At 40.2% G+C, this 26,693-nt stretch overlaps 1 protein-coding gene across 1 annotated transcript in view; it reads right to left on the reverse strand.

The window, feature by feature from the left end:
- The window catches only part of OSBPL8 (oxysterol binding protein like 8), a 180,380-nt gene that overhangs the window by 76,696 nt on the left and 76,991 nt on the right, over nucleotides 1-26,693 (reverse strand). The window contains exons 4-6 of the mRNA XM_034762429.1: nucleotides 25,034-25,070; nucleotides 21,465-21,509; nucleotides 17,032-17,169 (exon numbers count right to left, since the gene is read on the reverse strand). Coding sequence (XP_034618320.1) covers nucleotides 17,032-17,169; nucleotides 21,465-21,509; nucleotides 25,034-25,070 — 220 coding nt within the window. The remainder of the gene's footprint in view (nucleotides 1-17,031; nucleotides 17,170-21,464; nucleotides 21,510-25,033; nucleotides 25,071-26,693) is intronic.

Consider the following 26,693-nt stretch of genomic DNA (forward strand, 5'->3'; position numbering starts at 1 on the left):
CTACATTCCCCAGTTCTTCTTTGTCAGTGTAGATCTTCCTTGCTGGGTCTGATGACTGACTGGAGACTGGCTGGTGGAGAACTTTTGTTTTGCCCATGTTCAGAGTTAGCCCTAGGCTTTTGTAAGCTTCAGAAAAGCAATTAAGGGCTGTTTGTAGATCCTCCTTTGAGTGTGCAACTACAGCGCAATCATCTACGTACTGGAGTTCAGTTACTGTTGCCAATATTATTTTAGTTTTGGCACAGAGACGAAAAAGGTTGAAGAGGTTGCCGTCAGTCCAATACTGGATGCCAATGCCCTGTGGTAGACAGTCTTGGGTTAATGTTTTCATAGCTGCTAAGAAAATGGAGAAAGGGGTGCGTGCCAGTACACAGCCTTGTTTTACCCCAGTTAGGATGACAAAGGGCTCAGAGGCAGAGCCACTGCACAGGATGGAGGCAGTCATCTGGTGGTGGAGGAGTCTTACAATGGTGATAAATTTGCTTAGGCAGCCAAACTCTGACATGATTTTCTACAGAGCCTCACAGTTGACAGAGTCAAAGACTTTGGTCAGATCGATAAAGGCCATATACAGCTCCTGGTGTTGTTCTTGAAATTTTTCCTGGATCTGTCTAGCTAATCTTGTCAGCTGTGCCTTGTGATAGTCTGAAGCCACACTGGGACGCTGGAAGTACTTCTTCTGCAAGAGGGAGCAGGCGATTCAGTAAGATTCTAGCAAGAATCTTCCCAGAGATGGAAAGGAGAGCAGTGCCTTGATAGTTGCCACTGTCGACCCTGTCTCCCTTTTTGAAAATGGTGATGATGTTAGCATTACACAAGTCAGAAGGGATTTCTTCAATGCGCCAGATTTTGAGGAGCAGCAAATGAAGCTTGTTAGTCAGTCTCTCTCCCCCACACTTTCAGTACTTCAGATAGTATGCCATCAGGACCTGGTGCTTTATTGTTCTTCATTTGTTTAATTGCTTTGCAGACCTCCTCAGGTGTCAGTGGGTTAGCAAGAGTTTCCCAGATTGGGTGCTGAGGGATGGAGTAGATGGTGTCGTCAGTGACAGTTGATTCTCGAAGCTTGTGGTAGTGTTCCTTCCAGCGCTCTTTGATGGATTAGTTATCTTTAAGAAGAGTACTACCACCTTCGGATCTCAGAGGGTGAGGCCACATGAGATTGGTCCATACAGGGTCTTCGTCTAATAAAAAAGCTTCGCATATCATGTCTTTCAGCGAACTTTTGGATTTCTTTTGCTTTGTCCTCAGACCATTTGTTTTTGATTTCTCGGATCCTCCTTTGAACTTCAGCTTTGAGCTGATGGAAAGAGCTCTGCTTCCAACTGGCTAGTGGTTGGTTTTGCCAGTCGCAGAAAGCTTTTCTCTTCCGGTTCAAAAGGGCTGTAATCTTAATGTTGTTGTTGTCAAACCAGCCCTGATGGTGGCAGGTAGCAAGGCTGATGGATTCCTCACAAGCCTCGTGGATGGTATGTTTTAGGGCTTCTCAGTCTTCTTCGACACTTGTGTTGTCATTTTCAGGTGTGCATATGGTCAGTTTTTCACTGAAGAGTGTTTGGAAGTTCTCTTGGTGCACTGAGGATTTAAGTCTTTGGATGTCATATTGCCATCTGTGTGATCTGGATTGCTTTCTATGTTTCGATGCAATCCTGATGGACATGACTGACTTCACCAGGCAGTGGTCAGTCCAGCAATCATTGGCTCCTCTCATGAGATGGGTGATTTGGACATCTTAGACCATGTGTTGCCACTGTTTTGAGCGGGAGTAAGACTAGCTTTGTTCCAAGTTCAATACAAACTCTGAAGGAGTTTTTCCTCTGTGTTTAGCATATTTTAATCTATTGCAAAGCACTGTCACAACACTGTCAATTTATTTGTATGTGTAAATTTACAAATGATGCTTTACATCTGTCTACAGCATTTATTATTTATATAAAGCCATTGATGCAAACGGCATTTTACATCTATTTTATTACTTCTCAAATATATTAAACAGGGAGGAGGTAGTATGAGAAGGACTTTGAGACAGCAACAGAAAAAAAACAAATGCTATTCCAACTTTGAGTCAAAAGTGATAAAAGAAGTGGTCAACAAGAACGAGCAGAATTCCCACAATCTAATCCGGATATTGCTATTTCACTAAGGTTCTGAGGCACAATCTGTCTCTACCTGACTCTCCCCTTACCAGTATATGACTGCATAAACTGTACCAGTGAAATTAATGGGATCACTTGTATAGTAAGTTACTACTCTCACTAACAAAGGCAGCAGAGTCTGGTCCAATCTTTGCCTCGCTTTCAATACCTGTAAGAGTCAGTAATACTTACTACCTCCCCTTCCTCCAAGTACACTGAATGCACAGTCTACAACTACTGCCTGGAGTTCTTCTCCAATTATAGCATAAATCCTCTCCAATGCAATTTCCACCTCCTACTCACCATTAAAATAATGACCTCTTCCTGGCCAAAGCTCAGAACCAGTACTCCACCCTCATCCCTCTCAACCATTGGCTGCCTTTGGCACCAACAACTAGGACTGTCATTTTGAAATATTGTCATTTGTTGGCTCTTATGCTTCCATCCTTTCCTGGTTCTTCTCTCTCTCTCTCTCAAATTGATCCTTTGGTCTTTGTATTGGAGGAGCCTGCTTATCCACTTTCCAACTTCCTGTTGGACTGGCTCAGGGCTCAGTTCTTTGCCTCCCACCCCCACTTCTCACTCTATCTATGCTTTGTCTCATGATATTCACCTATTCTCTCTGTGCTGGTGACTTTCACAAATCTACATTTCCTTCAGTTCAGATTAAAATTCTGGCCCATCTTTTGGGCATTGATTTGAGATTCCTTCAAGCTTCAGCTTAAACTGAACCTGGCCAGAGTTCTTAATCTTTACATACAGAACCCCAGAGCTGTCCTGCTTCCTCCTTTTCCATGCACAGTGGACAACCCACCATGCTTCCTGTCAGGCCTGTAATCTGGATATCTTCAAACGCAGCCTTTTCTTTAGGGTCTCACATCCTGGCCATATCTAAATCTTGCTACTTCTTCCTTCATAACACTTCTAACAACCTGGCCTTTTTCCCCCTCTGTCCACACAGACATATTTCTCATTCAGGCCCTCATCTAGCACCTTGGCTTACTGCAACTTTATTCTCCATGGTTATGAACAATGCAATCTTGCCCCACTTGCATCCATTCAAAGCATTACTGCAATGCTAGGTTTCCTGGCTCATCACTTTAGCCATATCACCTCTCTATTACTGTCCACCTGTGGTTCCCCCTTCTCTAATACATAAAAGTGAAGAAAAGTAGTATGCATGTTAAGGTCCTTCACAGACTACTCCCACCCCATCTATCATAGGTTATCTAGTTGTCTACTCTCCTCCATCAATAATGGCAGCCATCACAACCCAGTGATTCTGTTTCCAAGCAAACACCTTTGCACACCCTTCCTGCTACCCCTCAGACAGGGAAGGTGTTCCTCATTAACATGTGCAAAACTACCTTACTGCTCTTCTTCAAATCCCTAGATAACCTAGTATTATAGACTTCATTTAGTGCCATTCTTTTCACAAGTGCTTCTACATGGAGTTGTCATATGCACACTTTTTTTTTTTTAAGCCAAAGACCATCTTCCTGTCACTCAGCAAAAAAGCAGATATTCCTAGCAAGTAAAACCCATGAAATATATTTTATTGCCTATGTATAAAAATTGGACAGTAGGGTGAACACAGTTATAAATTTAACAATCTTATCTGAATACTAGTAGCAATCAATTTTTTCAAAGCATCTTAATTTTCAGTATCTATTACAAGTCAGAGTTTTCTTTCTATTTCAGTTATTGCAAGTACAGGTAACCTATCATCAAGACAGCCTGGGAACATATTTATAATTCAAAAGTCTGACAATTTTAGATGCTCAATTTCTGAGGACACTTCTGAATTTTGGAAGAATAATTAACATGATTTATAAGAGTCCAATTTGAAAAGGATGATTTGTATAACAATGTAAACAACTTCAGGTTATAATCAAAGATTCCTGCACATTCTGGTACATCTACACTGCAGCTTGGAGCGTGTATCCCATCCATGGTAGATAGACTAATTAACCCTTGGGAGGAGGGATAGCTCAGTGGTTTGATCATTGGCCTACTAAACCCAGGGTTGTGAGTTCAATCCTTGAGGGGGCCACTTAGGGATCTGGGGCAAAAATCAGTACTTGGTCCCCCTGAAGGCAGGGGGCTGGACTAGACTACCTTTCAGGGTCCCTTCCAGTTCTATGAGATAGATATATCTCCATATATTATTATTATAGAGCCCATGAAAAACAGCAGCTTGGATGCTGAGCTAGTGTGCCGTGTGGATGTTGCTGCACCAGCAGAGGGTCAGGATAGCCACCTGAGATCAGACCCACCCAAGTCTCTGCGAGTGCAGCAATATCCACACAGCTATTTTTAGCACACTAGCTCACACCCTGCTAGCACGAGTCAGTCCACCCAGGCTGGGAGCAGTGCAGACCTACCTTAAAACTCCAATCTTGTTTTCAATATTAAAAATAAATTTAGCCTATTGTACTTTGTTTTTCCACTGCAACTCTACCGGGGGGGGAGGGGGGGGGAGGGGAGGGGGAAAATCAAAGCCAGGGTGAAGAAGTCAGTCAAAAATCTGTCAACATCAAACTACAACCCTTTGATGATTTATAGATATAAAATTGGGCATTTGACCACATTATGTCATTTGATTTGTATTCCAGAAATACTGCTTTGTGGCAGAGGTTTTAGTGGTCTTAAAATCCAAGTATAGTAATCCTTGCCAAAATATGTTGCTATACGTAAGTCATCATTGCTGTAAGCAATGCACTATAGGACCTGCAAAAATAAATCAAGCTTTACAGCAAAAAATTGTCAAATTCCCTCAAAGTCTCCTATCAGGAAGACTATCACTTTACCGGCCAAATTCTGAATTTATTTGCCTATGAATACAAAACAACAACAACAACAACAAAATAAATAAATAATAAAGGTAATTATTATTATATAATAATATATATTATATATAATACTAAAATACTAAACAGACCCGTCACTGTAATAATGCAAAGTCCCATGAGCTCAAAGCACAAAATAAGCCACAAATGTGCACACTTTTTCACTGATCTTTTATTCTCAGTTACCTGCTAATGGCCTGTTTTGTATCAAGTATATCATAAGTGAAATTACATAATTATATTAATTAAAAAAGTTTTGTTTGTGTACCTCAGCCAATAGATAGCTATATGATTAGCCCCTTTCTATTACTTATTTAAGCAAGCTACTAAATAACCTACATTTAGCTACAGTAACCAGAAACCGAACCTATCCTCTACCTCTAGCAGACCTAAACTTGATGACTTAGAAATTTCCCTTGACAACCTCTTCTATAGTATAAGCACTGCTGTTCTAACACTCGTGATACATCTTATGGTTGCCAACCAGTCCACAATAAACACAAGTGTCATCAGGTGACTCAGATATATAATTTAGCAGAACAAGGCAGAACCAAATTGTTTTTTTTTAAATAAATACATATGAACTCTCACTTCCTGACATGGTCAGGTTAGACACCTGACCTACTGTACAAGGATATGCAGGGAGGTGTGGCTACCTGATCTTCCTTGGTCAGAAGCATGTTGTTAAAGCACACTGGGCTCCTAAATACAGGAGCATAATGGGATTCCCAGAAGCACTAGTGGTGCCTAAACTTCCACTAAAATCAAGGGAAGTTAGAGTTAGGCACCTAGGTGCTTCTGAAAATCCCATTAGGTTCCTATTTGCATTTTTGGGATCCTAAATACCTTTAAAAGTCTGTCCCACAGTCCTGATCACAATGTGGAAGAAGCATTAAGTACCAAATTAATTTTCAACAGCTAGAAGCGCAGAAGTCACTGTTTGACTAGTGTCTTAAGACTTTTGCCTTCCTCCTTAAAAAACTAAACTTTCCCCCCAGGATTACAGATCTTTGGAGCCTCTACACATGTTCATTCCCCGCCCCCCCCCCCCCCCCCGACCTTTGAAAGACTCCTGTCTATCTGGTAGCTTCTTGAACCTATCCAGTGATGACTTACTGCCAGCCAGGGAATATTTGGATTTTATTCTTATTTAGTCTGTTCATTTATTTAGAAGATTAGCTAAACTTAAGCCAGGCGTTTTACAAGTGTAGCCTCTACACTGTGCTAATACGGAAAAGTAATAATATTGGAATGGAGGGGAAAGTACTCCAATAGTAGTAATGGGAAAAAAAAGATTTAGGGATGATAGGTATCACCTTACAAAGAGGTATGGCAGAGAAAAAAACAAGTATGATTTCAATTTACGTATACAAAAGGATCACATAGTAATTGGAGGGGATAGTCCCTTCTGTATATAGGCACTGTTGGTTACACAGAGAATACTGTGCCTTGTTTGACATTTTAACCAAATGAGGTTGATAGAAAATTTAAAGAAAAGCACTTAAAGGAATAGAGGATAGTCAAGTTTCAGGAAGGCTAACTGATGCCATTAACTTTCTTAAATCAACCACTAGAATAGTAGTTTTCAACCTGGGGTCCACAGACAATTTCCAAAGGGGTATGCACCTCCATTCAAATTTTTTAGGGGTCCACAAATGAAAAACGTTGAAAACCACTGCACTAGAGGATGCTGAAGCAAAACACATGCTGTACTCTGAGTAGTCAAGTGAATATGAGCTTCATCTAAAGCTTGCACTTTACCTTAGTTACTGCAAAGAATGTTAAGTACCAATTAATAAAAAAAGTGCCCGTAAGCACTACTACAATTCTGTACAATTCTGTGCAAGTGTAAGCTAGAGGTTACTAAACTTGGCAGACTCACTTAACTCATCTACTCTTGTTGGACTAGGAACCATCCTATAATCACTCTTACAAAACAGTTTCTCAGTTAACTTAAAACAACTCATGTAAGGAACTGTCAAGAAAAAATAGCAATACATCACAGTTATTTAAAACAAGACCTGGTATTAAGTAATGTTATTTCTTTAAAGCTACCATTCAAACTTTAAATATATGAAGATCTGTTCAGTTACTTCAGGCTGTATCCCAAGATGTACTTTAAGACAAACAAGTTGATGTTTTCAGAGCAGCAAGAGCTAGCACAATAATATGACCACTTCCATTTACAGTATTTTCTGTTTTCTTGTTTGTGATTCAGAGAGTGACTGGTTCCCTTCTACCCTTACTCTTTCCTGTGAAATGTAAACCAGGGCTTGAAACTAAATCCAGAACAAATTAGGGTAGATTTATTTCTAGTGCTACGATAAAGCATTGCATGAGGTCAGAGGAACTAGAGCTAAGAGCAGGATATTTTAAAAGCTTGATTTCTTTTAAAGTTTATATTTGCATTCCACCCAAGGCCTGCAAAACAGCAGGTCAAAATGCATAGGAAATAGAATATTTGCATATCTTTTACTTTAGTTCAGCCTCTCATTTTTGCAAAAGCTACATGACCAACAAACTTACTTTTATGGCACTAGAATAAGTGTTAGTCAAAGTATTCCTAAGCTTACTTTAAAAAAAACAGGCCTCAAACAAAATTTCTACCACCCTATACACTTTATAGTTATAAAAACTTGCATCACACTGACAATACACTTATTACAATTAAAAATGGCAACATTTGGCATGGCAGACAATTCACTGAATTTATTTAACTTGCCACTTGGCAGGTGGCCTAGCAAATACTAAACCTCCAACAGATGACTAAAGAAGTTGCTATGTTTTCTAAAAGTGTTTTGTTTATAGGAATAATGTACCTAGCCATATTTCACTCCTTTGTACTGTACATATCAGTCCTGATGTTAAACAATCCCATGAATAAGAATTTCAGTTCAGGTCAGTCAGAGCTAATGCAAACATCTGGAAGCAATGCTATTTTTGTACTACAAATACACGTGTGTTCCAATCACAGAATCTCACCCTCTTCAGGGTCAATTTCACTGTAATTACAATATATTTCTAACATTTGTACTTCATTAGATGAATATTTATATATGAAATATTCATTTTTGAAATTCAAATTACTCCAAATACATGAATCATTACTTCGTATTGCAAGTTGATGGAAATATATTAACATTGCAGCTGGCACAGCCATCTAAAAAATTACACAAATCTTGAAAAGAAAAAATTATTTCTGGGTACCGTGGTTGGTAACGTTTTAGCAATATGCACCACGGACTGAAAACAAGGACTTTATTGTACTTTTACTCACAAATATTTTACATTTAGCCTGAAGCCCATTACTTATATATTGTGCCCATTACTCATATATTTGTACACTCTAGATATTATTTAAAAAGCAATGTGTCAAGTTATGTACCCCTATTTTAAAAAATAACCAAGGATGGGATTTTCAGAGCACCATGGGTTACTTTCAATGGGACTTGCACTCCTAAACCAGTTAGGGGCATTGGAAAATCCCACCCTAATTTTTCATTTATGTTATAAATATACCTAACAGCAAAAGTAAATTAAAATGTAAATTACATTTCACAGTTTATTCCATTTGCTTTCTGCATTTCTCATCTTAAAAGCAAAAGTAGTCAGTTTCACTTCTGGTTACTGAGACTATTAAGTTCATTTGATAACTAGTTAAGAGCAGTGATGATGGCAAACAGCATTAAAAAATGTTTGACTAGACACTTTCCATAGGATTTTTTCTTTTAAAAAGTGATGGAAAATTTGGTTGGTCTGTTTTTGTGAGTCTTTTGTTTAAATGAACCTTGGGGTATAGTTTTAAAGAGACACTGTCAAGTTAAATACCTCTGAATTGAGTGAATTTAGAAACATACACATACATACATACACACACGCACACACAGTATCCCTTGGTGGCACTGAGCTGTTAGTATTAAATAATAAAAATAAGATTTTGCACTGCTCACAGGAGTTAAAGCTTACAAATCAGTTTAATTTGTACACAAATGGTGCCCAGAGTTGTTGTGATTCTGTATTAAATTATACTGACTAGCAGAACAAGCTGTTCCAGCATTTATGAAAAATCATGTTACAAACCATTGGGGCTTTTAGTTTTTGGGGTAAAAGTACTGGATCAGGAAGTAATCATGTATTAGTTTACATTTTCCATTAATTATTTCTTGATGGTTGGAAAGCACTAAATCCTGTAATTGCTTTCATGAAATGGATACTTCTACCTGAGTGGAAGTCACTTACTGGACATAATGGTCAATCCTGCTATTTTACTTCTACTTCTAGATATTGCTCTGTGCAGGTGAACAAGTAGAATTTTTGCATAGTGCTATAAAATTAATTGGTGGTGGTTTGTTCAGACAATTTTGTCACTTCAAGGCAATTACTACAACAGCCATATCATGAAGAGCACCACAACTGCCATGCTTGTTGATAACAGACTGGCCCAAGAACTGACTGAGCCTGGAGACTGCACTATCACTCAAAAGTCCAACTATGCTAGGATTGAAGCATATTATGAGGCCAGCATGAGGCCTCCCTATACTCTACCTAGTCTCTAGGCAAGTATAGGAGGACTTAAATCACCAGGGATGCCAATACACCAGCTTTCAAAAGCACTGAATTCACATCTTTACAGAAGTTCACAGAAATAATAGAACAGGCTAAATTAACCACCCATATTGGTTAGTGTCTTAATTCATGCAAATGAACTGAAGTAACTTGTTTGTATTGTTGTCACACAAAAAACCTCACCAACAATGGATTGAGACCCCTTGTATTAAGCTGTACACACATGCAAAATAAAGTGTGTCCCTTCCTCAAAAAACTTATATAAGCAAAAGGTGAGACAACAGGAGGGACGACAGAGTATCAATGAAATGATTACTATAGTATGATCTAGCCTATTGCTTTTATAAATCTTTTCCAAGCTTTTTTTTTTTTTTTTTTTAAGTTTACAGACTGGTCTCAATTATTTTGGTGAGCAAAAGCAAAGCCAGTAAAGAACACAATGAATGCTTGACCACATCTATATCAGGCATAATGGTTACATTACGGGCTTTATAAAAAACGTTTTAGGAAACTAAATATACAGGTACTGCATTTCTGGTCAAGAAAAAAATATAGCAAAGTATTCATAGGAAAGAACCACCACAAACTTGTTTAGAAGGTTTATTAATATCAAAGTTAAACAAATTTTACAGCAAGACTGTTCCTAAAGTATAGACTACAGCATGAGTCAGGAGGTTATGTACCTGTTGCAATGAAATATTAGCAGCTTTTACAAAATATACCATAATTAGCAGTCAGTAGTGCAGAAGATCATAGTAAAATAAATCTGGGGAAAACACTAAACAGAACGAAGTAGCAAGTCAGTGGTATTTTTGGCTGAATTCACAAGTGTCTCATCTGAATTCTTCCCAAATATATTGACTTTTTTCCACCCTGGTAGTCAAAATGGAAAACAAAAACACAATGAAAGCTCAAAATTAACTGGTGAAAATACAGCAAACTAAGAGCAGAATATTTTTATTTAAATAATTCAAGAGATACCTATCCAAGGCCACAGCCATCCCAACACACCGTTAACAACATAATTAAATCTCAACAGCATTAAATGATCAATTTGATAGGAACTCAGCCAGCCACCTACAAAAATTTCTTTCTGTCCCATCTAGGGAGCATACCCTCTACCTTCTCCAAGAACCTGAACACCTGTCCTTTGAAGCATGCCCAGAAGGCCAACAAAAATTCAGGCTATTTCAGACCAAAGGGGTATAATATGCTCAGGAAGGTTTGTTAGACTGACCCTGTCAGATTTATATTTGCAACAGATCTACTGCAGAAACATCCTGGGAGTCCAAGAAAAAAACCTGGCTGTCTGTAAAAGAAGGACTTAAAGAAACTTGACAGGTAAGAAATTAGAGTTCTCTAATATATACTTTGTCATGTCAGATAGCAGGATGCTTACAGCAGTACCCATTCGTGAAAATGGGACTATGAGAAGATGTGATGAAGTGGGGATATTCTTAATGTTTTCTCTGAATACCGTGTGAGTGCCTCAGTTTCCCCTATGCATTTCTCAAGTATCTAGGTGGTGGGATAAGACTGTGTGATTGTTGCAGAGCCCGAGAGGGCCAGTGTGAGGCTGTCTGCACAGAGAATGGCAGACACCCTGTCTCCTGGAACTGACGGCCTGGGCCCTCCCCTGCAAAGGTGCCAACTGAAGGTGTTGGAGAACAAAGATCAGATGGCCTCCTGGCCCGGGAAAGAGACAAAGGCCAGAGGAGGGGCTGGAGAGTTTCAGTTTGGAGCTGGCTGGGGAAATGGAGGGAGCCCCAGGGCTGGGGTCTACGCTCCCTGCCCCCCAAGATGGACCCGACTGTGGGGGTCCTGTTGTCTGTACCTACAAGCTCTGTTTTGGACTATGTTCCTGTCATCTAATAAACCACCTGTTTTACTGGCTGGCTGACAGTCATGGTGAATCGCAGGAATTAAGGGGTGCAGGGGCCTGACTCCCCCACCTACCCCAGAATAAGCTGTCATATTGCCTGTAAAATATAGGGTGAAACTCAAGTGATCACTTGACAGTCCCAGTGAAGTTCCACATTGGAGGTCAACACTGCCCAAGTAGAAGGGGTCATTATTCTTAGGAAAAGGGCAGAAATTTAACAAATCAAAAACACACACTTTTGGCAAGCAGGGAGAATCTTAAAATTCACCCTCCAGAAGAATCAGTATTGCATACAACTGTAAGAATTCCCGTGGATTTAATGCTTGCAGAATGGGTGTCAGGATTTCCATCCATCAGAGAGGGAATTCTCAGAAGCTTGTTAATTTCTTTTAAATCATAGCAATAAATGGAATGGTACAGAAGGCTCCTGAGCTACATTTAATATACTGAAGTACCATAGTCATCCTTCCCTGGAAGGGAATTACTTAAATTTGCATCACTTGATTCAAAAATTGTGCTATTTGCTTCACGGCATTTCGGGTTTTAGGAGAGAGGAAGAAATAAATGAGTCTCACATACTGATGACTTCCACCTTGAACACATACAATGCATATTTTATTTGCTCCACACAACTGTAAATCACAGGCCTATTATACAGAAACTGGGGTGATTCCCTGACACCTTCAGTTAGTGTTTCAAAGGAGAAGGTTACTTACCAGCAACTGGAGATTTTTTGACAAGTGTGGTCTCTATCTGTATTCCAGAGGGTTACACATGCACATCACATGCCCAGAGTCAGAGAATTTGAAAGCAGTATCCGCTGGTCCACGCATGGTTCGTTCTTCACCACAAATCTGAGAGATCCACAGCAGAAGGCAAAGAGGGTGGGAAATGGAATACAGATAGGGACCATACAGCTTGAAGAATCTCCAATTACAGGTAAGTAACCTCCTTTTCTTCTTCAAGTGATGGTCCCTATTGTATTCCACTTATGGAGATTGACAAGCAGTACTGAAGTTGGTGGAGGGTGCGAGGATGATGATGGAAGGGTCGTGCAAAGGACTACCGTGCAAAATAGAATCATAGGGCTAAAAGGGACTGCAAGGATCATCTAACCCAACATTTGTCTATAGCTCAGTTCTCCAATTTATCAAGAGCCCTCTGAATTTTAGCTCTATCCTCCAAAGTACTGGCAACCCCCATTAGCTTTGTGTCATCTGCAAATTTGATCAGTATTCTCTCTATTCCTACATCTAGGTCATTAATAAAGATGTTAAACAACACCTGACCCAGAACAGATTACTGTGGAACCCCACTTGAGACCTCCCTCCAATCCAACATCATTCCATTAATAGTTACTCTTTATTTATAGTTATTTAATGAATTATGGATCCACTTAATGGTAGTTCTGTCAAGCCTGCATTTCTTCAGCTTATCAGAATGTCATGTGGGACTGTGTCAAAAGCCTTGCTGAAGTCCAGGTATATTGTGTCCACCGCATTCCCCCATCCACCAAATCAGTTACTCTGTCAAAGAAGGAAATCAAACTGATTTGGCATGATTTGTTCTTGGTAAATCCATGCTGGCTGCTAGTGATTACCCCTTCATCCTCCAAGTATTCACAAACAATGTTTTATACATTGCTCTAGTAGCTTCCCAGGTATCGAAGTCAGGCTCCTCCTTTCTCCCCTTTTTAAAGATGGGCACTATGTTAGCCCTTCTCCAGTCTTCCGACACCTCTCCTGTCATCCATGAGTTTGTAAATATTACTACTAGTGGTTCTGAGATTTCTTCAGCTAATGCCTCCAGTACCCTCAGGTGAATAGCACCTGGCCCCACTGATTTGAATTCATTCAAATTGGTGAGAAGATCTTGCACCTTCTTTACTTATCCTGATCTGCATCTTTTCCCCTTTGTCGTCTATGGTAACTTTGCTAGTCATCTGGTCACATGTTCTTTTTTGTGAGAAGACTGAAGCAAAGTAGGCACTGAGCAACTATGCCTTCCTATCTTTCGTTACCAGCTGAAGCAAATGAAGCATCCACTGCCAAGTCTCGCACCAGGGCATAAAGGGTCATGAAGATGTGCACCAAATTCCACGTGGCTGCTTTACTTATGTCTATGAGAGAGATGCCCTGGAGAGAAGCCAAGATGGTAGCTTGCCCTCTGAGGGAGTGAGTCTGTATCCCTGCAGAGGGAGGTAGGTCCAACAGCTGGTAGCAGAGTTTGATGCAGTCAGAAATCCACCTGGAGAGTCTCTGGGTGGAGCTGGCCTGTACTCAGAGTCTCTCAGCTATTGCAATGAATAGTCGACAGGACTTTGATACGTTTCGTTCTCTGCAGGTAGAAGGTCAGCACATGCTTGACATTGAGGGAATGGAGCCAACATTCTTGTGTGGAGGCATGTGGTTTTGGAAAGAAAACCTGTAAGTGAATAGCTTAGTTAACCTGAGTTATCACCTTGGTAGAAATTTAGGGTGTAGACATGAGATTTTCTCCTTGTGGAATACTGTGAATGGCAGGTCCACCATCATAGCACAGAGTTCACCGACTCTCCTCACTGCAGTGATAGCTACCAGGAAGGCAACTTTCATGGGAAGGAGGGACAAGGAGGAGATTGCCAGTGATGGCGGAGGGGGAGGGAGGGGTGTCATTCAAACTGAGAATACCAAATTCAAGTCCCATTGAGATGCAACCATTTGGTGAAGAGGGAAGGTTCTGAGTAGGCCCTTCCAAAATCTAGGGTGTGTAAAAAGAAATAAGCCCGCTACACTGGTGGACAGAATGTGCTAATTGCATTCAAGTGGTCAGTCAACGTGCTGAGGTGAGATCCAATGACTTCAGGGATAGAATGTAGTCCAGAATCAGGGGATTTCTACCTCTTCTTGTGGAACTCCTTTAAGTTGGGCCCAAGAGGAAAAAAGCACCTCCACTTAGCCAGGTAGCATTGTCTAATGGAGTCCTTCCTGCTGCTAGAGAGAATGTCTTGTACAGCAGAAGAGCGTGCTCATTCTAGAGTAGATGCCTATCGAATTACCACTTCCTGAGATGGAGCGGATGTGGATTGGGTGCCACCAAGTTGGGTGAGGAGATCAGGAAAGTTCAAGATGGGAATCGGGACAAGAGGACATGCGGAGGTAATTGGAACCAGATCTGTTTGGGCTGAAAAGGGGCCCTGAGGATGACCGTCACCCTGTCTCATTGGATTTTGAGGAGAAGTTGAGGTAGGAGTGGCAGTGGAAGAAATGCGTAGCTGAATTGGTCGGACCACAAGAGTAGGAGAGCATCACCTGGGGAGTGACAGACTATGCCTTCTCTGGAGCAGTACGTGGTGCATTTGTTGTTGGTCTGAAAAGTGAATATGTCTGTGGCAGGGACTCTCCATTGTTTGAAGATATTACATAGCACCATATTGTGAAGCTCCCATTCGTGGTCACTTGCAAAGTGTCTACTAAGCAAGTCCGTGAGCACATTCTGTGTTCCCAGAGGTAAGTTGCAGATAGGGCAATTTGATGTGAGATGCACCTGTTCCATAGCTTGACCACTTCTGTGCAGAGAGCGGGGGTTCTCGCTCCCTCTTGTTTATTGATATAGAAAACTGGTGGTGGTATTGGCTGACATGATGAAATTGAAAGAGTGGGAGAAATGGTTTGCACGCCCTTTGCACTGCTCCAAGTTCCAGGATGTTGATGTGCATCCTGGACTTGAGAGGGGTCCACGTGCCTTGTTCTGTGTGGTTGTCCATATGGGCTCCCTAGCCTATTAGGGAAGCATCGGTGATGATAATTTTGCTTTGAAAGGAGGGAAGAAAGGGAACCCCCAGCAGTACATGACCAGGGGAGTAGGGTGTGGTGGGGAGGGGGTGCGATCCACTGTAGTAGGGACAACAGTACCAGAATCTTCAGCCTGAGATCCAAAGAGCGATGGCTTGGTGAGTAAACGGAATGGAGCCACATCTGGAGGCAGTAAAGATGAAGTCTAGTGGAAAGGGGTAACAGAGCTATGTGGCCCAGAAGAGACAGGCATGTCTTGAGCGGTACATGTGGGAGGTTCATGATGTGAGATATAATGGCGTTCATTGCCTGAAACCTGTCTGTGGGCAGGTATGTGTAACATACTATACCTCAAAATGGCACCCAGTAACTCCATATTCATCATTCATATGTGGTTGTGATATTTCATATACAGCATGCCATGTAAGGTATCATATGAAAGGTCATGATCTGCTGAACCCCATTGATCCATCCAAATATGTATATTGTTAGTGTGTATGTTATGAGATTTTGCTGTATGGTTGTTACTAAAATATGTTGTAAATTTGCTAGTGGCACAGAAAGGACCCCCACCCAGGAGGGTGTTCAATGACCATCAATTAGAAGGGGAACTGTAATCAAGGGATTTACAATTCAATGACAGTTGCGCAAGCACCACACAATGGGAACTGCTTGATCCCATGACACAGTTGCACAAGACCACTCCAGGGGGACTGCCCAACCCAGTGACTCAGCAAAATCTGCCAGGACATGTCTGGGCAAGTGTCTTCTAGGCAAATGGACTAAGGATATAAAATAGGGAACAGTGGCAGCATGCCTTCACCTTTCTTCTCCCCCACCTACGCCGGAAGCAACAAGAACACGGAGAAGACAAAAACTTCAACTGAGAAGACTGGTCCATGCTTAAGACAGGCCTGTGTATTAAGAATTTTAACATCCAGGGGTATGAGAAAACTGCTTAATCAAAATACTGCCTAGTGTAATAAGGTTAAGATTTAGATTGTGCGCTTATCTTTTATTTTCTTTGGTAACTAGCTCTGAACTCTTATGTCTACCACTTATCATCTATCTTTCTGTAGTTAATAGATTGATTTTATATTTTACCTAAAAACAGTGTGGTTTAGTTGAAATGCTTGGGATGTTTCATGTTTCCATCCGCTGGAAAATAAGATTAATACATCATTTGAACTGGCATAGGACATCCCATTGTGTATTAAGTAACAAGTGTAAATATCTTACCACACAAATAAAAATAACCACATCCATATAACCACATCCATATACTAGATTTTTCAAGAACAGTCCTACATTCTGCCATGCAATTCAGTGTAATTGATGATGAATTTACCTCTCTGCATCAAGTTATATTTTCTTGAAGTACTTTTACAAATGTATTGTATAAACAGTCTTGCATAAAATGCTTAGATGTGACATAAATAGCCGTTACAAGATTATATGACGTCACCTTTATTCACGGTCACAATACGGAATATTTCTCCACAAGTCATAATGTGTACTTTATGTAAAACAGAGCCATGAGCTATGCTTTAATCCTCTTCTGTTGTGCAATTAACAACTTTTATTTTAGTGGTATGAAGAATTCCATACAATATGCTTTGGCTAACAGAATAAATTTAAGTTAATTATATTGGAAGCTTTTACACCAGAGGGTACTTAGACAAGTTTCCTTTTTCTGAAACCTCAGTTTTAAAAGCAATATTTTGTCAAGAACTGAACTAATGTTTGATGCTTGAGTTGGAATAGGTAACAACCACCAAGTTTGGAATATTTTAAACCCTTCAGTAATAGAAGTAAAGGTCTCTTACCATGGCTGTGGACAGTTCCTGGACTGAGCGTCGGCTGGAGTAGATCTTTGGTTGGAGTGAGATGTGCTTCTTTCCCCTGGCGCTGGCTCATCTTTCCTGGAGTCAGAAGGTGTGATTCATCACTGTTTGTTACCACAGCTGGAACATAAAAAGGATGGTCACGCAACTATAGAAATCTATGCATGACAAAGAAATAAATGACAGCAATTAAATAATCTTTAATTATTAAAAATCTGCCCTTCAGATTAAATCCTTGGGACCTTCATTTTCTAACCTACACGTGTGCTTTCCTCTTGAACAGGCTAAGGAATTTCCCAACCAGCAATTTGGTTAGGAAGAGACAATGGTCTGGGAGAGTGAAGTATACAGCAGAGGAAAAGAGCATTGGGAATTGGGAAAGCTATGTCGCCTGGAATCCACTATGCTAACCCATTGCAAAAACACTCTCCTGTAGGTAAAGTGGAGTGGGGGAGGGGGAAGAGGGGGAACCACTTGAAATCCAGCTTCCCTTCTGGATCCAGTCTTCGGGAATCCTTAGTTTGGCACAGGCCATGGCTACAGCTCGCCAGTTGCAAGACCATGTGTTTGTTCCTAAAAGCTATCAATGGATGCACGTTACCATAACAAGCATTTAGCCCTCTGGTGATGGAATGGGCAGAGAAGCAAAAGGAGAGAGATTAAAAAGCAGAAGTGAATAAAAATAGAAATTTCCTCCATGAAGTTTGCAAACAATGGCAGGGGTGAGGGGGAAATTGAACATCTTTTTAAAAAAAGCTTTAGAGAGTAAATCCTGTAGTAATAAGTGGCCAGTAATCACCAACCACTTTACTTGTATTCAGCTATAAGCTGTTCAGGGTAGGGACTGTTCCCTTCTTCTGTAATAGTACAATGGCTGGCACACTGTGGGTGTTATTGGCATGAGTAGTCATGACAAATGAAACAAGGAGGGGGGAAAATAAAACACCAAAATGAAAACTGGGACATTACAAAGGATGCCTAATTCAACAAGTCACCACATGGCAGGCTGCAAAAATAAGAAGATATGAGCCCCTTGGCTGCAGACTTCACCATGCCTTAAGATTTTCATGTCTCTTCAGACTGGGCCTCTGAACTGTACTTTTAAACCACGTCAGGTTAGGAGTTTAATTTTCCAGACACGACATTCCAAGGATGCCTGATGGCTTGTTTCATTATTATTATCATCACTAAGTTATATTTTCCCCACAAAGGTGGCAATGACCAGTGAAAACAGCATAAAGAGTAAAAGGACAGTAGTAGTCCCCACTTTATAGCTCTATACTGGACAAACGACAAACACTTATGTGACCTGCTGATCAGGAAAGTTGGGTGAAAAAGTAGCACTTCCTCTCCCTCCTGACTGGTGAAGGAGGAAAGAGTAGGGTTAAAATCAAACGCTTTTTCAAGAGATCAAAACATATTAGTGCTGGCAAGCCAGTACTCCAGAGTCACCCTATAAGCAAGCATAGAAGCAAAATGCAAAGGTGCAGAAGATCTATAAAGGAAACAAAATTTCACTTTAGAGCTTCGGTAGATTATGAACAGTCCTAAGAAAAAATTATGACACCGTTCTTTAAAATAGTTTTAATCTGTTTTAAAACAGCAACTTTGAAGTATATAACAAATAAGCAATTAAAATCTAGAATTTTGAAAGATAATTCCCCTCTCCTGCCATTTGATTCAGCCAAAAAAGCCTTTTACGTCTTTCACCATCTCTTCCTTCATACTGTTGCAATGGAGCTGCAATTTCATTTCTGCTATTACATGCAGTGGAGTACCTGACAATTTGAAGAGAGTCACCATGTATAGAACTATAATGCCCTCTGCTGGTTCTCGTACTGGAAGCAAAATCATTTCGAGTTCTCCAATTTTGACATTGTAATGTCCAAATTGCCTCCAATTGGAGTCCAGTATACACATCAAAATCACATGTACTCTAAAGGAGGACAGACACTCAGGTTTTTAGTATTAATTGGTTATTTATATATAATATCAAGGTAACACTCCGCAAAGTATTGCCAAAGTAAGTTTACCTGAACCAAGAACCTCTTTTGGGGCACTTATATTACCAGTATTATATTTTTAACTTTTCCTAACTTTTTTAAAAATCGATGTAGTAGTTGCTGCTTTTCACTTTTTATTTAAGACATAATGAGGAATACTCTTGGTTAGTTGTCACAAGTAACTCAGAATGCTAATCCCTCATAGTGCATGACTCATTAATACACAAAATATCAATGAATTTAGTACTTTCTTTAGTAAAAACAGTCACGTTTTAAGGAAAAGTTTACCACCACCCACCCTCTTGAAAGCTTAAAGTTTGCTATGTACCCAACACACAGAGTGTTGTAGTGCCACTGCAAAGTTCACCTAGTCAAGATACTGAAACAGTGATGGCACACACACGCTAACAATATTTGCAAACCATTCCTTTTGAACTGCTATGTGATATAAACTAACTTAAGCACACACACTATAAGTGCTTCAAGTCAAGGACTTTGTCTTTTAACTGTATTTGCACTTATGAAGCTTTAACATTAGCCTCTTCAATTGAGTGGGCGCTTCAAAAAAAAAAAAAAAAAAAGTTAATCTGGAAAGCTGAAAGCTATCAGCAGAAGAGAAAGGAGTTCGAAGTTGTTAAACTCCAATGGTATTTGTCAGCATAGTGTTACAGAACAGTAAGAAGGTGAATGGAAAGTTTTCAGTACAGGTGCACTTCTGCCTGTATTGCAGGTAATACAGCAAGCACAAGCTAGGAATCATCTGTCTTGTCTATTCCAGAAAACCCCCAAACCTTCCCCCTAATTGCTATGGGCTCTCCTTTTGGCATGTGCCTGGTAAGCAGGCCAGATGACAGCGTGGAGCCATTTACTCTATGCAAGATCGAAGGGAGCCTCAGCTTCTTATTTTAACAAGTACAGTAACTCTTCACTTAAAGTCATCCCGGTTAACGTTGTTTCGTTGTTATGTTGCTGATCACTTAGGGAACATGCTCGTTTAAAGTTGTGCAATGCTCCTGTCTAACGTCGTTTGGCAGCCACCTGCTTTGTCCAGTGCTTGCAGGAAGAGCAGCCCGTTGCAGCTAGCTGGTGGGGGCTTGGAACCAGGGTGGTCTGGCAGCCCCCCTATCAGCTCCACGCTTCTTAAGTTCCCTGTGCAGCAGCTGCCCAGCAGGCTAGCATTTGCAGCTGTCCCTCCCCCCATTGCTATGTGCTGCTCCTGCCCTCTGCCTTGGAGCTGCCCCCCCCCCCCCGAGACTCCTGCTTGCTGTGCAAGGGGAAGGGGAGAAAGAGGGGGGCTAATGTCAGGGTGTCCCCCTCCCCCCGCACCCCGTTTACCCCATCTTCCATAGAGCAGGGGAGACACACAACTGGGTTCAGGACAGAGGGAGCTTGCTGGCAACAGCAGCTGTGGTCTCAGCAAGCTGATCTAATTAACAAGGCAGTGTACTTAAAGGAGAAATGCGCATCTCTCTCTCTCACACACACACACACACACACACACACACACACACACACACAGTGAGAGTCTGTCTGCGATGCTCTCTCCCCTCCCTCCATTCCTGCTGCCTTGTAGACTATGAGAGTTAACCCCTGAGGTCTCAGCCAATTGCTAGTTCATCATTTAGCAGTCAGGCATTCCCTGGAAAATATCCCACCCTCTGACTCCTCTACCTCAACCAATCTTCACAATCATCATCACTGTGTACCAGTATTAAATTGTTTGTTTAAAACTTATAGTGTGTGTGTGTGTGTGTGTGTGTAAGTGTAAGTGTAAGTAAAAAAATTCCCTGGAACCTAATCCCCTCATTTACATTAATTCTTATGGAGAAATTGGATTCACTTAACATAGTTTCACTTAAAAAGTCGCGTTTTTCAGGAGCATAACTACAACATTAAGTGAGGAGTTACTGTAGCTTTTATTAAGGCCTTGACTTTCAGAAGTGCTGTATATCCACAATTCCAACTGAATTCAATGGGAGCATCAAGTGCTTGACCATCTCTGTAAAATTATGCCCTATATGTCTGTGAGGGGCAGTACCCAGCATCCTTTGAATCTTAATTGGTAAAAAGCTCTTTTGGAAACACTTAAGAAACAGCCTAGTTCACTTTAAATGGAAACAGCAAGAATTTAAAAACAATCAAAATGAATATTTTCAAAAGCTATTTACTAAGGTAAGTAAATGGAAAAATGCCCAAAACAGGCCATTAAGATGTTTAGAACCAAAGAAAACATTGAGTTTAAAAAGGAATAAGAGTGCTAGGAAAGGAAACAAAAATCAGTTACTGATATAATGTGGATTAAGAGACAAAGTTCTGGTCTTAAGCTCTGATCCCCATATGAGGGAACATTCCAACACCAGTAAGACCACTAGGCTAGGCCAACAACTCTGTTTTAAGAACATTTTTATTTACCTTTTTCCATTTCCTCACACTTGCTTCTGCTCAGCTGTTGGGATGCTAGTTCATAGCAAATCAATAACAGAAGATATGAAATGAAGAATTGAAATGAAAAATTACAAATTAAGGGTCTTTATGTCAAATTTGCACAGATTCTGCAGTGGAAGCTATTTTAAGTATCTGAAATGGCAAGTTACTTTTTCACTTGTTTCCTTATTGAAAATATAATAAGAGATCTTTAATATAATGCATTGGAAACTCAATACCACAATGGATTCCAATAAAATCCTATTCCAGCATGGTCAACCTTGAGCACTCAAAAAAAGCATGACAGCCTGCCCAAGGAAAGTTATGAGATTGGCTTAAAAACAAGATTTTTAGGATGAGATTTAAAAAAAAATTACATTTTAAGTTATTTTTATTTTCCTTCTGGTATTTAAGGGTTTAGGATTCGACATTTTCAAGCTCTTCTTTGCAGCTATGAGGGCTAGAAACTTACTTTACATGAGAATCTCAGTTTTCATTAAAAAAGTGAAGACGACTCCAAGAACTAGGGATTTAAGAGAAATACCAGATACTATGCTATTCAATAGAAATCACATCACAGGAGTTTATAATGCTTCAATATATAAAAGGCTTCACTCCTGTAAACACTAATATATCAGAATCCCAAACCTTCACATTTAACCAACATTCCAGTTCCAGCCTATATTAAGCAGAGTCTGTAATTTAAAATACATAAAATTCTCATGCAATCAAAGCCTTTAAGAGATCTCTTGTACCACTGTCTGTAGCTCATGAGATGGGAAATGAAAATTAGAGATGTAATAGAATCAGAGAACAAGTGTTAAGACATCAGTAATTTGAATTTATTTAAAAAAAAAAAAAAAAAAAAAGCTATCTGCCAGTTTCATTGCATCTCTCAATAAGTAACAGCACTGTTCTTACAATGGGCAGAGATTCAAATGCAAGAGTCCTAACTGAAGTATTTTTTTTAAATTTACTTAAGTGCCTAATGCATTAATCAGCAGCAATATAAGTGTGTGTGTCTTCTTAGAACATGTCCTTTAAAGATTAAGCCTCCAGTACTTAGCGCCACCAAACAGTCCTTTATAATAATCAGACTCTAGCCTCAGAGTCTGATTTCCCTTATTTGAGACTTGTCTCATCTTCAGTATTGAATTTGCTGTATGAACTATATGCAAGCTCCCAATCCTCTCATTTTCCCTCAGTGTTCACTGAAACTGGACTAGTGCTTGGAAAAGTATACTGATTCAAGAAATTTGCACTGGCGCTCCACAGTATTTGAGCTAAAGTAATTACTGTTCCATTCTCTCGTTTAGCAACTTCCATTTTTCTACAAGAGGTCTCTGGAGTGGAGGCCTTTCAAGGCAATGTAACTGAAGAGCTGTCATCTTGCAACAAAGAGCCATGATAAAACATGGCCCACAGACACCTTGAGGCAGTTAGTCTTAGGGCTGGTCCACACTAACCCCCCAGTTCTAACTAAGATACGCAACTTCAGCTACGTTATTCACGTAGCTGAAGTCGAAGTACCTTAGTTCGAACTACAAAGTACTTACCGCGGGTCCACACGCGGCAGGCAGGCTCCCCCATCGACTCCGCATACTCCTCTTGCGGAGCAGCAGTACCGGCGTCGACGGCGAGCACTTCCGGGATCAATTTATCGCATCTAGACAAGACGCGATAAATCGATCCCAGAAGATTGATTGCTTACCGCCGAACCCAGAGGTAAGTATAGACGTACCCTTAGAAATGAAACACCTTTTCTCACTGAAAGCAAAAAAGAGAAAACCGAACCCCCATCCGCAACATAAACATCTCTTTTCAACTTCGAGTTAAAGGATTTGACACAACTGGCCAAATCTCTTCACAATGCACATTCAATGAAACTTCACATGAGATTTCAAAATCTAAACTTCTGACCTCATGCTCAAAAGATATTTTTTCAAAACAGAAACTTTAGAGGAGACAAATTCAACAGTCTCAAGGTCTCCCGTCTGTCATGTGGAAGCTTTGCTGGGAATTTTCATTGCCAGTTTCAGCCCTCTTATTTACCAAGAGTTGTGGTGGATTCTCTGACAGTTTTTAAATCAAGATAGGATGTTTTTCTAAAAGATGTGCTCTAGAATGTATTTTGGCAAAGTGTGTCACAGGAGATCAGACCAGATGATCACAATGGCCTTTCCTGCCCTTGGAATCTATGAATCATATGGGTCGAACCCATCTGTGTCATACTTAGCTTGCATCCCCCCACCCCTGGGCAAAATAAGCAAAGTCCTATGACAAGCAGGCATTGTGGGATGGAGAGAAAGCAGAAGCCAGGGGAGAGACTCAAGACAGAGAATGGTGAATCCTGGTAGAAAGCCCTGGGAGTTGCTGTTGGTAGACAGCAAGGCAAGACTCAAAAAAGCCCAGGAAAAGATCAGTTGAGAAGACTGACCTTTAGGAAGGAGGGACAGGCCTAGCTTGAGACTGGCTGAAGATTTTGGTTTGTGTTTATTTTGACTTGGATACCCTGGAAAGAATGAACTTTTTCGTTAGTGATTTAGCCGGAGGGCCAAATCACCACAGCAACTAAACCAGGCTACAAAATTGGGAGAGACAGACTGAGTGAAGAGAAACTGGGGCAGCAGTTAGCCCATGACCAGAATGGTGAGCTGGTGCTGCTACAAGAACTAAGAAGAAAATTCTGTGAGGGACAGAAAGGCGACACCACCAAAAAAAGAAAGTACATTTAACACCTTAAACTAAATTCAAACTGATCTACCCATCTGCATGTGACTGAACATAAAAAGTATTTGTAAATCATTTTCAGCAGTAGATAACTTACTTCATTTCACTTTTTCCAAGAAAAAAGCAATATACAAAACCCCAAACGGATTTGAAAAGTTTCTAATAGTAGCATTCCCATAGGTCATTGCCTTTTATTAAATGGTATTTTAGTAAAAATGCATCCAAACTAGTCTCCCTTGCATGTTGGGATACCTCTTTTTAGTCACACTTCAGTATGTGAGAGGGCTTTTTATTAAAACTAATTGGACAACAAGGTACTGAAAGCAAACACTGCCCTAAGTTCCAAATAAAACAAGTTGCTTCTACCTGTTAAACCACTATTTTGTGTGTCCTATTTAGTGTTTATATTACAGTAGCACTTGGAGGCCCCAACTCCGATTAGAGCCTAGCTGTGTTAGGCACTGTATAAACAAACAGAGTGAAAAGACAGTCCTTTCTTTTAAAGTGATAAATATTTCCATTTTAACTTCAGAACTCCAAGTGGAGTGTTAAAAGGATTCATATTTTTCTAGCCATGACTGAAGAAGAACAATACGTCCTATGAATTATGGTTGGTTTTAAATTTAACAAACACCTTACGGACAAGACCAACAAGCAGAATAAAGTATTTCTTTAACAGTTGTTGTCCTTGTTATCTCAGTTCTTCAATTAGGTCATGACACACATGAAACCCTAGTGTTATGTCCACTGGCCCATGTGCTCACACAAGAAGATGGTGACCGTGACTAATATGCCCAAACATCCGATAGACGAGGTCAGTCACTTACTTGATGATCCATGAGAGTCTTTGATCTCACCATGATTCTGCGTGTGCAATGCAATTGGAGAACGAAGAACAGCGAACAAAAAAAGTCCAGGCCAGGAAGAAGCAAAACGTGCAGAGACGTCAGCAACAGGAGCAAAAGGAAAGAGGAAGCACAATGAAAACAGAGTTAGTTTATCACTAAAATACAACATGCACATCAATATTAAGGGAAGACTTCAAAAGGACTTAACAGTTCAGAAACAAAACATTGAAGCAACAAAACTGACAAATTTGCTTATAGGAAGCCATTATTAGCTTAGATACAGTTAGTGAGCAGCTAATATCCCTTTTTAGACAGACAAAAGTAGGTCTTCTGAAAGATGTTCAGAAATTTAGTGTTCACAAAACTCATTACAACAGAACATGTCTCAAGATCTGTAATTAAATCAGTTTCAGAAAACCACAATGTCCTATGAAAGAGTTAGGATTCTAGGACAATCCATCTAAAAGAAAAAATTGTTTCTCTCAAATTGTACATGTACAACAGAAACATTCCTAAAAGCGCATTAAATGTGCAGCATCCACTAGTATGATGCAGCCAAGCATAAGCATTTATGCAAAATTATTATTTTAGAAGCCTCAGTGTTTTAGTTCATTAAGTACAGCTACCCATCACACAACATATTTTTCCTGTCTAGGAAATAAGACAAACAATGGAAACTGAAGAGTTAAACAAGAAGCATTGTGTTCGTGCATCTCCAAAGAACTGTAAGCTGTATCACAAATTCCCCTCACCTAAGTCTCCACTGAACTATATATAGTTGTAATCATTGCAGGAGGATGGAGTACTTATAAAGTAACAGCCCAGCCCACCCCACCTCATCTTTTTGGGGATGGGAGGTAATTTGACTTGTATTATTAATCATTTATATTCCATTAGTATCCAAAGCTCCAGTCAGGATCAGGACCACTTGGGCTGGGGGCTGTACAGATACAAGATATGATCCATCCCTGCCCCCAAGCGCTTACCATTTTAAAAAAGAGACATAAATGTTGGGATCAAAGGATAAAACAAGCATTGTGACATGCCCACTACTGGGGAAAAAATATCCCCAATCGCTCCTCTGCTAAGCTATAGTTTATCTTTTCAATTTTAGCTGTGTGTGTGTGTGTGTGTGTGTGTGTGTGAATTAAACAGGACTGTTGCACATCTGACTTTTTTTTTTTATTTAAAAAAAAAAAAAGTAAGTATAAAATCCAGTGCTTTGGAAAGCCCAACCAAAACCCTACCCAGGGTGCACTGAGAGGCAAACCCTAGCCATATTTTAAAAAAGGTGTCAGGTTTGCCTCCATGTCAGCAAACATGAGACCATGTCACCCCCCGAGGCTCCCAACTCTGTGAGGTGTATCAGAAGGAGTCTCTTGCCTCGTGGAGAACATAGCCATATCCCTATTTAGCGATGGGGGTTCCTGTGCCACTTGGCTGCCCTGGAGAGGTTAATACTCAGTTCAGTCTGAAAATGTTGTTACTATTGTAACAAGATCAGTAAAAAAAGAAAACTTCAAGTTTTTCAGTTTGTTTACTGGGCGCATTTGGAAGCACATTCTGTATAGTCCATTTCAGTTTCTCCTGTTTAGTCAGCTAGTTAGTTTCACTCTGTTTGCCTGGATCTTTCACAGAG

The sequence above is a fragment of the Trachemys scripta genome, chromosome 1 (genome assembly GCF_013100865.1).
Source record: "Trachemys scripta elegans isolate TJP31775 chromosome 1, CAS_Tse_1.0, whole genome shotgun sequence".
NCBI classification, from domain to species: Eukaryota; Metazoa; Chordata; order Testudines; family Emydidae; genus Trachemys; species Trachemys scripta.